This window comes from Callithrix jacchus, chromosome 14, assembly GCF_049354715.1.
Source record: "Callithrix jacchus isolate 240 chromosome 14, calJac240_pri, whole genome shotgun sequence".
Lineage (NCBI taxonomy): Eukaryota > Metazoa > Chordata > Mammalia > Primates > Cebidae > Callithrix > Callithrix jacchus.
In genome coordinates, this window is record NC_133515.1 from 10,236,629 (window position 1) to 10,251,112 (window position 14,484).

General features: G+C 42.0%; 1 protein-coding gene across 1 annotated transcript; it reads left to right on the top strand.

Moving 5' to 3' along the window:
• Window positions 1-2,300: 2,300 nt before the first annotated feature.
• Window positions 2,301-14,347, top strand: NMS (neuromedin S). The gene is given in 10 exon segments (XM_035273432.3): window positions 2,301-2,462; window positions 4,666-4,721; window positions 5,349-5,373; window positions 5,376-5,398; window positions 9,227-9,250; window positions 9,344-9,397; window positions 11,368-11,442; window positions 12,510-12,543; window positions 13,151-13,194; window positions 14,309-14,347. Coding segments are annotated over 10 exon segments (513 nt in total). The 5' UTR covers window positions 2,301-2,323.
• Window positions 14,348-14,484: the final 137 nt, after the last annotated feature.

Sequence of the window (14,484 nt, forward strand, 5' to 3'; positions counted from 1 at the left end):
ACACAACCTTTTTCTCTGTGCGTGCATGCAGAGAGAAAAAGTTTTCTGGCATCTTTTCTTCTTCTCATAAAGACACCAGTCCTGTGGGATTAGGGCCTCCATCCTAATGTCCTCATTTAACCTTAATTACCTCCTTAAAAAGCCCTCTTTCCAAATATAGTCACATTGGGGTCTAGGGTCTCAACATATGAATTGTGGGAAAACACAAATTAGTTCATAACGATGTTGTTGAATAGTAACAGCATGGACTTTTAAAATCTTTTCCCATTTCTGAGTTAGCATTAAATATAATAATTTTATTTGTTCTCCTGAATAGCTGAAAAACAGGGTAGGCAAAATATGCAGAAGAAACATAGAGGTGATATAAATCACAGCTATCACGAATGTTTACTTGATGCTTATGCATAAGCACCAGTTCACTAGCAGAGGGGGATGTTAAAAAAGTACTTGTTGATTGACACTTATTAAAAATGCCACAACACTTTGCTATTATGTGTGTGTTGTGTATCTACAATGACCATAAGTAACTGTGTTTAATACCATGTAGGTAAGTGGTTTATGTTGAAAAAGCATTCATTCAGTTTTTTCCTTTCATTCGATAAAGACTTGCTGTTAGGGAGTGAGTGGATTTTAATGTAAATGGCATAATCTCTGCCTGGTATTTAAAGACCTTGAGTTAGTCTCCTAGAACCAAAATGGCAAATACTGTAATAAATAGAAATCTGTTATTTCTTACTGTCTCAAAGACGTAGGCAAAATATTATGGCTATAAAGTAGTTTATAATTATCACTCTGTTATGAATTGAAAATTTTTTGTCAAATGCCATTTTGTTTTGAGACGGAGTCTTGCTCTGTTGCCAAGCTGGAGTGCAGTGGCATGATCTCAGCTCACTGCAACCTCCGCCTCCTGGTTCAAACAATTCCCCTGCCTCAGCCTCCTGAGTAGCTGGGACTATGGGCATGTACCACCGTGACTGGCTAATTTTTTTGTATTTTAGTAGAGATAGGGTTTCAGCATGTTGGCCAGGATGGTATTGATTTCCTCACCTCGTGGTTGGCCTGCTTTGGCCTCCCAAAGTGCTGGGATTGCTGGCATAAGCCCCATGCTTGGCCAAAATACCACATTTTAAGTAAAAAATAAACTGTTCCTTCTGAGTAACTCCCATCCAAAATTTTTCTTTCAGAGCTCAATCATTAAAACAATTATATATTATAACTTAGGTAAAGTATTAACATGTTTAAGCCATGTGTAAACATCCAGCAGTTATTAGTTACCACCTAATTTCTAAAAACGCCAAAATTAAAGATATGCATAATGAAGAAAACAAAAGGTATTTGTTTATTGTATACTATATATGTTGTCCTTTTTGCAAGAAATAGAAGATTTCAGTCTTTCTCCTTTCTATCTTATATCTAATCCCAAGGATTCACTTTTAAAAAATTACGTATCAATTAAAATTCCATATTCGTACATGAATGACTGGGCTTACATACCTTTGAGTTGAAATTTCTTCTCTTATCTTTGAAAGCTAGATGATCTTGGCCGAGTTTCTTAATCTTTCCTATCCTTCATTTCCTCATTCATTAAATTAGGATAGTGACACATTCCTAATAGATTCTCTGTGAGAATTACATGAAGTAACCTATGTGAAATGCCTAAAAAAGATCCCAACATGTAGAAGTTCAGTAGATGGAGTTATTTTATTTTATTGTTATTAAACAACATTGTCATGTTTTCTTGAATACTGATATTCAAAATATTTAATTTGTTCATTAAAATGAATCTGGAAAGATCTTAAAGAGGTTAATTTCCAGCCATGATTTAAAAAACGAACAGAGCCTCAGTTGAACTTCAGATTTAAAAAATATTCTACCCAAGACTCCAGATTTTGTCCTTCTTAGATGCACCAATACTACACAACATCTTTTGTTAATGGTAGAAAATAAACAGCTTTGTAGGAAACAAGACTTTGTCATGCAATAATTTATAGTTTTGTGTCCATTTCTTTATTAAATAGAGAAAAAGCTATTCTTGAGTCAGAAATGTTTCCCAGATCATTATGGAATAACAGTCATGACTCTCCACCTTTTATTTTCATTGCTGGGTTGTAAGAGATGGCTCTCTACGATGCCTACTCCAGAAGGATATTATTCTACAAATAAGGGCCCAGCATGACATTTATGAAAAAGCCGGAGTCCTCCTGTGCAGAGCTGATTGATGATCAGCCAATAGGCTCCGGGACGCTGCATATAAAGGCACTTCCTTTGCTAGGCTGATCAGATGCAGGACAGAGGTTTGCCTCTGCCTGTGGACCCGGGGGAAATGTGCAACTCCTGTCCTAGCAGTACACGTCTGTGGCCAACAAGGAGAAGCCAGACTCTAACAATGAAACATCTTCATCCTCACTTCCTTCTCATCTTGTTCATCTACTGCTTCTGCATGCTACCAATTCCCTCCTCAGGTAGGGGGAGCTTCATCAGGCCACATCTGGCCTGAACTCTGAGGATGACTGAGACAGACCTTGATCACCCAGGGCAGTTCTGGAGGGAGTCAAGCTTTATTTTCCTCCACCAGCTCTCATTTCTGCCTTCTTGATTTCTGGCTGCAATTTGTTTCTAACTTTTAGGAGAGGATGGACAGAGCGAGATGCTATAGCCTTTTACCAAAGGAGATTTTTCCCTGTGGGACTGTCTTTAAGCTGCTCTTGCCCCAGGGATGTCCTGAACATGTCGCTAAAACTGAAGGGGAGGCACCTCCTGCTGTGAGTTAGGGGAAGATCCCACTTTTTAGCCATTTCTCCTTCCTGGATTCTGAAGAGACGAGGACCGAGCTTACAGTCCCAGAGACTGGGAATTGATGGGCAGTTCGAGATGGGCGGGAGAGGAGCGCACGCTGGAAAAAGGAATCTTTTCAAAGTCTTTCTAGTGGCTTTTAGAGAGACCGAATTCCAGAGTGTAGTGGAAGCCCGGACCTCCCGGGGCCGGGGAGTTGTCCCAGGTGCTGACCGGGCGCGGGCGTAGCCTCACCAACCATGAGAACTAGCGTGGAGTGAGGGTCTGTGTTTGGAATCCGTTACCACCATCTTCATAGGATGCAGGGAAGTGGACGGTGGCAGAACAACTACAGTTGGAAACACAGACTATTTCAAAATTTTAGATTTTTTTCATTATAATTTTGACTTAGGGGGTAGAAAATCTTCGAAAGTATATTGATAGAGAAAACATATTTCAAACAGTATGTTTGCTTTGTCATGTTCTGCAATGTAGTCACAAAACTGCGCCTTGCAAATGACCGTGAAGATCATCTAATTTAACCTCTCACGGGATGCAGGGATCCCTTCTGTAGCTTCCGTGGGGAAGATCTTAGAGATTCTATTTAACTGCTTTCAGTAATCCCAACTCACTCCCAGCCTAGGACAGCCAGCTGCTGCCTCTTCGCTCCAGTAGAGTCCTGTTTATATTACACTTTTGCAAATCTGTAATTACCTTTCTATATGTTTATACTTACCTCCCTGTTTTTTCCTATTTGACTTTATGTTTCCTGAGGGCCTTTACCTTTTATTAACACAGAATCTCTCCATAAGTATTCATAGGATTGGCTTGCATTACTTTGCATTATTGAATGATTCCAATCATCAAAAACTTCTTTACACTAAGCTTAAGTGTGATCACATGTAACTTTCTAACCATCAGACTTTGTTCTGTTATTTGGGGGAAACACAAGACTAATATCTCTTACTTATTGCAGTTTTCAAAATAGTTGAAAGCAGATAACACTATGCTCAGTGACCTTACCTGGTATCTTATCATTTCAAGTCAGAGTATTACCTTTTGAAGTTTAGGCATTGTTATTTGAATATAAGATAACATTGCCTTCAGCTCTATCTTGGCTCAGAGAGAACAGAGGCAGCAAATTACAACTCGGTTTTGTTCTGTCTTGTTTTAAAATATAAACTGCTCTTGAGCCACACATTCCTTGTTCCACACTTTAAAAATCTAAGTTCCAGGTTTTATATTTATCCATCTAATTTCATCCTGTTAGTTTTGACCTATCCAATTGATTCCTTCAGCTGCACTATGGCTATCCCACCAGGTGTTCTATTACAAGCAAATGAGAAGAGGAGTTCACTGAAGTTAGACAAAAGATTGACAGGGTCCAGCTGCATGCCAGCAGCCTTTCTCAGAACCCATCGCTAGAGAGTCTGTAGCAGCAGAGAGATGGATATTCATGTGTCTTCAAAGTTTGAAGTTCAAAGGTGATTCTGATATCCATCCTTTATTGACACCATTTTCTGATATGCTATCTCGTGAATTCTATCAAAATACAAACTAAGTTGTTACCTTGGCATTTTTTCCTCCTCTTTACCGAGTTGCTAACAGTTGTACTGAACACTCATAGTAAACTAACAATCATACTATTTTTAATTAGTCTTTGTATAAATCTCAGATTTGATAGTGGTAAGTAGAAGTGTATTTTCTTTGTATATCCCTTTAACAACATCAGATCAAATCTTACTTTCCCACTGACCTTTTTAGTATGGTTCTTTGGTGGTTTATTGTTTTAATAGAATCTCTCTCTGATTTTCATGGCAAAGACTTTGAAGTAAATGCTATGACCTCTTTTCTCTAATTCATAATTAATATTTTTATGATTTCTCACAATAGGATTTCCCCAACCTTTAGCTGATCCTACAGATGGCTTGGATACTGTGCAGCTTGAGGTACCCAATTATTCAGTAATGTGAGATTTTTATTTAGTCTGGGCCTTGAATACATCATGTGTATAATGTTCACTTAAAACTGTTTTGAGATCAGATTTTTGGCTGTAGCAGAAACTCACTGTTGCCATTTTCATCATTTAAAGCGTCCTGAGGGTTGTGATGAAATTCACTGCCACCCATGTGAGAAGATAATGCGACGTTCAGAAATAGGGCAAGTTTAGAATTTAGATATGTTATAATGTAATTCTGCTGACTGAAGAATTTATACTTATCTTTGATTCATTGTTGAAATTTCAAATGCATCATAGATGTACATACTTTCAGGGTACATGTGATATTCTGACAGTTTCATATAGTGTGTTATAACCAAATTGGGGGAATTGGAATATCAATGGATATTAAACATTTACCTTAAACGTGTACATTTTCTTTAGGCTGGGAGCATTCAAATTATTCTCCATTAGCTATTTTGAAATACCCAATAGATTATCATTTACTGTAGTCACTGTACTGAATTAGTGAACACCAGGCCTTGTTTCTTCTATCTAATGGTATTTGATTACCCATTAGTCAATCTCTCTTCATCCCCCTCATCCCTTTGATTTGTTTTCTTCATTTTTCTTTTAGCAACTGGCATATTGTCTGAGGCAGTGGCCCCTCTTTCTCGCCAATATAAGGTAAAAAAAAAAAAATATATATATATAATAATACATCTGCAACAAACACAGTCTTTTGCTACCCACAGGAGAATACTGTGTGCATGTGTAACTGTGCATGTCTATGTGTGTATGAGAATATAATTGTAGAAAAAAATCAAGCCAATCTCTTAAATATAAATTACTATAAAATATGGGTAGTTAATGTATATTTTTAAAATTATTATAATCATATATAATTAAGCTAATTATATGTTATGATATATTGCATATTATAAATTGATATGTCATGATATAGCAGTTCTCCAAAACTATAGTTCTCATTTAAAAGACTACAGTAACTGGTCGGGTGTGGTGGCTCACACCTGTAATCCAGCACTTTGGGAGGCCAAGGTGGGTAGATCACTTGAGGCCAGGAGTTTGAGTCCAGCCTGACCAACATGGTGAAACCCTGTCTCTACTAAAAATACAAAAATTAGTTGATCATGGTGGCACATGCCTGTAATCCCAGCTACTCAGGAGGCTGAGGTAGGAGAATTGCTTGAACCCAGGAGGTGGAGGTTGTAGTGAGCCAAGATTGTGCCACTGCACTCCAACATGGGTGACAGAGCAAGACTGTCTCAAAAAATATATATAGACTTTGACTATAGTAACCACACAGAAATATTTAAATGGATACAAAGTAAGTTGATTTAATTGAAAGTACAAAAAGGTGGTCTCAGGATAGCCCATGATACCTAGGATAGCTCTAAATTTTCACCCATCCCTCACTTACCATAACCCACAGCACACTACCCTCCAGTCACAGTGAACCTCTAACTATTCCCCAAATGTGCCAGGCCCCTGAGGTCCTTGCACAGTCTTCTCCTTAGTCAGAAATGCCTTTGCCTCCTTCACAGGTTGCAATTAACAGTCCAGACTCTAAAATGAAAATACCTGGTTTCAAAGTCCAGCTCTGTTTAAACTTGGTAGCTTCTTAGTTGCTCTGTGCCTCGATTTTCTTATCTGTAGCATGGGGGTAATTGTCATCATACCCCAGAATGCTACTGTAAGGAGTAAATGCTTCGTATTTGTGAAGTGCTTTCAACAGCATCCAGAATGTGGCAAACGACAGCACTTAAGTGCTGGTTGCTGCCATTGCCTCTTGATGCAACTGATTCTCATTCTTCAAGACTCAAATGTCACTTTATCAAATTTCATGAATATATCACGCCTATTTCTTCTTATTTTCAGTTTACCACTGTGCATACGTTTGAAGGCAATTGTTAGCTATGATTTTCAGGAATAATCTTTACAGCCTTGGTATGTGGAGCAGAAATTTGGGCTGAAAACTCAGAGTTCTTCTTCCCTTTGTTACTTCCTCCACATGTCGCGCAAAAGGGATCTCCCGCTCCCTCAGGTGAAGACTGTGGGGGTGTCCTCTGCATTAGCAGAGGCAGTGGAAGTGTGGCTGTCCCATGTGCAACCTGCAGTATTAAATTGGGTTATAGGGACCCCCAAGAGCAAGAGCCCACTAGGAATTTAACTGAAAGTACAAGAAGGTGGTCTTAGACTAGCCCATGGTGCCTAGGAGAGCTCTACATTTTCACCTCGAGCCACATCTCTTCATCCCTCACCTCCCCAACCCACAGCACACCATGCTCCAGCCACAGTGATCCTCTCACTATTCCTCTAATGAATTCCCTTCCACCGTCTCCATTTTTCCAAGCCTATTTCATTCATTGTTTCCAACTGCAGAGGAGCCAGGGGTTGCTCAGTGAACAAAAGCGCCAATATTTTAAAGGTATGAATAGAGAAACTGGCTCTTCCTGGCCTGTTGCTTCTCTGAAATGTGACCTTTGGCATGTCTGTTCCTCTTTTGGGGCTTTGGTTCCCTCAACTGCCCAAAGTCTGGATGTCTTCCCAGGGCTCTAAGTTCACTCCCGTTCTGGTTTCCAGAACAGGTCAAGTCTGTGACTCTAGGGGACCTTTAACTCAAAGCAATTCAGAAAGCAGTCACATTCTGCAAATAATAACATCCACAGAACTCTTCATGTTTCTGGTCATCATGTGGGATTAGAAGTTTCAATGGGGAAAAAGGGCAATAAGTTCTTATGAATAGAGCTCTACCATTCATTCATTCAAAAGATATATTTATTGAAAGCATGCCATGTGCCAGGTGCTGGTGAGGCAGTAGTAAAACAAACTGAATGCCTGCTCTCATGGCATTTGTATTCTAGTTGGGCAAATGAATAATAAACAACATGTATCAGTAAAACATGAAATAATTTTTTTCTCTAAAAAGAAAAAAATTAGGCCAGGTGCAGTGGCCCATGCCTATAATCCAAGCACTTTGGAAGGCCAACACGGGCAGATCACTTGAGGTCAGGAGTTTGAGCCCAGCCTGGCCAACATGGTGAAAGCCTGTCTCTACTAAGTATACAAAACTTAGCCAGGCATGGTGGCACGTGCCTGTAATCTCAGCTATGAGGGAGGCTGAAGCAGGAGAATTGCTTAAACGCAGGAGGTGGAGGCTGCAGTGAGCTGAGATTGTGCCACTCCACTCCAGGCTGGGCAATGGAGCGAGACCCTGTCTCAAAAAAGAAAAAAGTAAAGGAAGGGGCACATGAAAGTTTGAGCAGGGTGATTAGCACCAGGAAAAGCATCTTCACATTCCTCATCAATTTTTGACCAGAAAAGTAAACATAACAGTATAAAGCTCGGATTTACGTGGTACAAAAAAAACAATTATTTGCCCAATAATTGTCCATAAACACACACACACACACACGCACGCACACACACACACACACACGGTTGTGAACAGATGCTGACAAGAAGACCAGGAGCTGCAAAAATAGCAAGTACTTTCTACTGGTTAAAGATGGTGTTTGTAAGGAAATAAGAGTTAATTTCCACAGAGCCTCCATTACTGGTAATGTTGGTGGATTATAGTGTGTGCCTATGTGTGTGTGCCCATGTTTGTGTGTCCACACATATGTACATGATAGAGAGAGAGAGAGGATGCATACATATTTTTCTCTTCCACTGAAGAAATTCTCTACAAAGTTTGCAGGAAGATGTAATTGTATTCACAGCAATATAGTTAGAAGTAGTATTAACAACTTTATTTTTTGTCTTGATTGAGGTTTCAGTTGATTCAAAGATGTTTAAGCATGAGTGAGATGTGAATGAACAATACTAGTCAGATTCGCATATTTAAATGATTGTTCACAGTAATCATCTCTATCTAGTGACTTTATAACACACGGACATGAACACTTACGTTATGGTTTTGTAAGAAGCGTTCTTCCCGGCATCTCCTTGAGTCAGATAAGTGCACATGCATCCATCATCCACGCAAGTGAAGGCTGGGGTGTGTGCACTGGCAAGGATTTAGAAATGGAAAATTGGACTTTCTGCAAGAAGAACAAAAATTCATGTAGAAAGGTTTTGGAGAAAAATAACATTGGTTAACATGAACTATAAAAACTGAATAGTAGGATACACTCTGTGGCAAATTAAAAACGGCAAGAGTTAGTTCATTCCACCCTTAGTCAGATGGTTATTTGCTTCTATGCATCAGAGAGTAGGTATCCCCTCCCCACCTCCTGCAAATTGAAAAGATGAAATGAGATTAGGCTTTTCAGATGATGACATGTTGCTGGCAAATTTCTTTATTGTAAGATCTATCATCAATGATAGTTTCATTAAATTTCCATAATGGAAGAATTTCTTTTTAGATTGCCAATCTATCATAATATTCAAGTAAATCCAGTAAGGTCCATGGTGTACCTTATACAGAAAGCGTTACCAGTTGCCTGCCCTTGTAAAATTTCACATAACTTACCCACACAATTCTCTTTTCAGGATAATCAAGATGTATACAAAAGGGTGAGTACCGCCCAGCCCAGTATGAGGGCATGAAGCATCCATGTTTAGAGCAAGTGACACGCGATACTAATATCACTTTCTTTTCTTATTTAGTTTTTGTTTCATTATTCCAGAACTCAAGAGGCAACACATCCAGTTAAAACTGGGGTCAGTATTTTATCATAATAATCTTTCTGTAAAAGTGACTCTCCTTGGCATGTCGTCTGTCCCTTCTTAATATGTGCAGACAAGTAGAAAAGCTGGGCCTCCAGACATCCTCTGGGTAGTAACTTCCCAGGGGCTTTTTCCTGAGGCTGCAGGGATTCTCTTTCTCCCTCCAGGGTGGGGGTGGTGGATAGCTGACTGATCTGAGAAGTTAGAGAATAGATTATAGAAAATGAAAAATAAGTAGGAAATAACTTTTTATTATGCACTTAAACAGAGGTACAGGAAAAGCCTGGTAAACACTGTGTTCTCTTTATATTGTTTTTTCTTACCATCTGTTTTTAAATTTGTGCTTTGTAATGTGTACAGTACCATCCCCCAGGAGTGATCCATGGATGTGCATCTTCTGTGGCTTTTGCGATGTGTATGTGCAATAGGAATAGTAACCATCACCTCTAACTTTCCTCCTACAGATTTGAGTTACCCTCTGGAGAAGCTTGTATAGTTGAATTTCTATGGGGTATGATTTGAGGAATTTTGGAGAGGCCATAGAATATATATATATATATATGTACACACACACACACACACACACACACACACACACACACAGTCTTGCTCTGTCACCCAGGCTGGAGTGCAGTGGCACAATCTCAACTTACTGCAAACTCTGCCTCCCAGGTTCAAGAGATTCTCATGTCTCAGACTCCCAAGTAGCTGGGATTACAGGCATGTGCCACTATGCCTGGCTAATGTTTGTATTTTTAGTAGAGACAGAGTTTCGCCATGTTGGCCAGGCTGGTCTCAGACTACTGACCTCAGGTGATCTGCCCACCTCGGCCTCTCAAAGTGCTAGGATTATAGGCACGAGCCACCATGCCCAGCCAGACATAATTTTGAATTCAGGTACCCTTTTATAGCAAGTAAAACTCTACCACTACATCTCTTATTTACATATTCAAGGCTCTCCAAATCTTAAGAGGATCCTTAAAAAAAGCAAATAACCAGGAAAAAAATATTTCCCCTAAGAATCAATCAGTATTATAGATGTAGGAATGGGGCTGACGTAAGGAGGAGGATTTTTTTTTAAGGCACAGTTTCGCTTTGGTTGCCCAGGCTGGAGTGCAATGGTGTGATCTTGGCTCACTGCAACCTCCACTTCCCAGGTTCAAGCCATGATCTCCTGCCTCGGCCTCCCAAGTAGCTCAGACTACAAGCACGTGCCACCACACCTGGCTAATTTTGTATTTTTAGTAAAGACAGAGTTTCACAATGTTGGCCAGGCTGGTCTCAAACTCCTGACCTCAGGTGATCCACCCACCTTGGCCTCCCAAAGTCCGGGGATTACAGACGAGAGCCACCAAGCCCGGCCAAGGAGGGGGATATTATCAAGACCAAAAAGGGTACCAAGAAAGGAGAAAGAACACTTGAAAGCAAAAGACAAACTGTCCTGACACATATTCAGTTTTACTCTAAACCAAAGCACACAGGGAGGATTCAGGAGGACTAGATGAGGGCAGGTGTGTGCACCTGGGTGCGCACGGCAGTCACAGACAGGATTAGGAAACCGGAAGTGCATGGGGAGGACTACGGGGGCTGCCCTCCACCTTTTCCCTTTGATGAGGCGGGCACCCCTGGGGAGGGAGAAAGAATGCATGTGGAGCTGCTTCTAGGACAAGGCGCTCCACTCCAGGAGCACAGAGTGCTGAGGGTTAATGCAGAGAAAAGTCCGATTTACCCTAAGGGAATATTTTTAAGGGTTGTGTTGGAATTGAAATCTGTTCTCAAGGCAAGCGGCTCTTTATTGAAAACATAAAATTTCAGCCTTCTGCTCAAAAATGGATTTTATTCTGAAAATTAAACCCATTTGTAAGGGAAGTGAGTAGAAAGGAAGGCGCATAGCCCTGGGCTCTCAAAATACTCCTCTGCTGTTGATGTACCCGTGTCTGACCCTCCGTACCTCTCTGTTGCAGTTTCCTTTCGTGCATCCTCTAATGCACCTGGCTGCCAAGCTCACCAACAAACGGATAAAGAGATTTCTGCAGCAAGTATGTGCTTTTATTCTTCCACCATAGTTTTATGTCACTCACAGTTCACTGAATCATGGTAAAAGCATACTGTCACCTTGGGGCTTGCTGTCATTCCCTTCTCAAATCTCAGTCTCCACCTTGGCAAGGGAGCGCTGAGTGGAACTGCTGATCCTTTAACCTTGCACAAATTCCTGGACCTCCCTAGGCCTTAGTTTCCTCCACTGAAACCCCATGAGGTGTCTTGAAGGGCCAGGGAAGAGACTCCATGGCCCAGCCTGGTTTCATCCCTCTCCTCTTCTGCTCCTTTCATCCCTAGGTTGTGTCTTTGTTTTGTACTTTTTTTCCACTTCCCCTGTCTCTTTCTCCTGATGTGAAACTTGCCCTGGAGATGTCTTCTGCTTTCCATTGTCCTACCTACTCATTGTCCATTTCCCAGAGCTTTCTTCTTTAGTTTTTCTTTTTTAATTTAAAACTCACTAGCTGAACCTGTTCAATGGTAATCAAAGTTTTGTTGCATGGTAGCAAAAATAAATAAATAGTGAGAGAGAAAATTTATTTTGAATGCCCTGCCCAAGTAGGGTGACCAGCTCATCCTGGTTTGTCCAGGACTTTCTTAGTTTTAGCTCTGAAAATCCCGGGGCCCCGAGTGTCTGGAAAACTGGTTGCCCATCCTGGGGACTCGCAGCAGTTTGTCTGATCCCCTGCTAACTGTAAGCCTCTAGGTACAGTCTTATTCCATGCTTATACACAGGCGATGAGCAAGCTGACGAAGCCGAAACGGCTAGTCCTTGAAAAGTTGCTTGAGCTTTGCAATATGCCCATTTCAAAGGAGGAGCCAGCAAACTGAACATACCTGGACACAGATGGTAAGCCAGCCAAGATGACAAGCTTGCCTTTTTGAGCAAGAGCTTGCTTGAGAAGATCACGGTGGTGATCCCACCATTTGCCATGCTCTCCACCTCCTCTTATGCACCGGACTTCTGACTACCTTCGAAGGAAGCCAGGGAGGGCAGGGTCACCACAAGACAACTGCAAGGTCATGATGTGGTTTGTGTTGAGTTAACCTGTGCCTCATTTCCTTTCAGGGTTCGAGGACTGCTGCAGTGGGCTTCACCAAGAAGATACACAAGAGCCTTGGAGACTGCAACCCCTAAAGAAAGTGTGACCCAAGAAGGGTGGGGAAGTCCTTGGAGCCATCCACGCTTTAGTTCCTCCAGACCACTTCTGGGTAGAGTTGGCCTCAAAAGGACCCTGAGAATCTTTTGTGGCTGAGCAATTAAGTTCAGGTTTCCCTGGGGTAGACAGGAACCATAGGGCAATGCCTATGGCTGTTCAGATTTCACCTCCAGCCCCACAGATGAGTCACCTGGAGCCAGCTGCTCTTGGGGCCTTGCTGTGTCTAGCTCAGGAGCCTGCCACAGTACAGACTCCAATAGAGGTACCGCCAGAGCACAAACCCCACACACCAGTGGTTCTCAAATGTGGCCATGCATCAGTCATCTGGCTAAAATTCAGATTGCTTGGCCCCACCCCAAAGATCCAGTGGGTATGGATTGGGGCAAAGATCCAGTGGGTGTGGATTGGGGCAGAGTGTATTTCTTACAAGTTCCCAGAGGTCGTTGGTACCACTGGTCTGGGACCACCCTTTTTGAAAGCTGGCCCTGTCCTATTTTTGAAGAACTTATAATGCAACATGGTTGCGTAATGGCTTATGCTTTTATGTTGCAGGATCACGCTGCCACCTGGGGACAACCCTTTTGCATTTTCAGGGTATAGGATGTTTTCTCACCTTTGCTTTCTAACCTCGATTCACTGCAGCCATCCCAATCATGGAGTGACTGCAAACAGCAAAGCCAGGACCTGTTGGTGAACTGATGGATAATTGTGAGGACTCTCTCACCCTTCACTGGGCCTCACTCCAAGTCAAAGCCTCCTCCTACAAGCTTGTAAAGGCAAGGGTCCAACAGGAGAGAGGCTGAGAGCACCAGAGTAGGCATAAGGGAGTTCTGTTGACAGACAGACACAGGGTACACCAGAATCGGAGCCCAGGTTTTAGAGCATTAGGGTCCAAGATTCGTGGTCCCAAAAACACATGGCAGGAGGACCTTAGGCACCATGCTCTCCTCCTTCCTGAGTGACAGAGATTCTTGCAAAGGTCACAGAGTCAGAAGAGTTATCTTTTTTATTTTGATCGGCCATTCACTAGTTGTGCTTCACCCTTGAGATTCTCAGTATTTGCATAGAAAAATGAGCAAATCAGACTAGATCCATGCCCCCAGGAACTGCATTATGTGAATCACTGGTGCTAAAAGGTACACTTCGCAAAAGTCAGATGAGATGGGAAAACACTGCACGCAACAGTCATGAAGACTCACAGTACATACTGGCCCATCACAGGCTCTTACGAAGTCCTGCAGAACACAGCCTGTGTCTCTTGGCTTAATCAGTTGTTGCCCAAACATATGGACCATGGAGCTGCTTCCCACCACTCTCTCACTCCCATGGGTCTGTATGACCTACTCGTTTCCTAGAAGTGCATTGAGAAACGGTCCATCTCCATGACGTCTCCAGACTGGGCAGTCCTATGCTGCATGGTTTGTGGAACCTCCCACCACGTAAGCAAAGGTTAAAGGGTGGGGGTGATGGGTAAGTGACAGCGTTGGGGTCCTAGGAGCAGCAAGGCTCCTGAAGCACTGTCCCAGAGGACCTACAGACTAGTACTAGCACAGGGCGAGGGTTTCCCAGGTGAGTCCCCATGGAGGGGAGTGAAATCCCAGTTAGAAGAGTGAGGCCTTAGGGTACAATAGAGAGAAGAGCTAAATCAAGATATAGGCTGCAGAAAGTTTTGTCTCACTATCTGTAAGTTGCTCCTTTTTTTTTCCAGCCCAGGAATGGAAGAAACATTGAAGATGAGGCCCAGTAGGTAGTCCAAGGTCAGCTTCATCACATTTTTTCCTTTCCAAGCAAATCTTATGTGTCTGACTGGAGGGAGTGAGAGGCAGCCACAGAGGGACCATTGGTCAAGAAAGGAGGACCCTGCATAACCCCCAGGGACTCTGT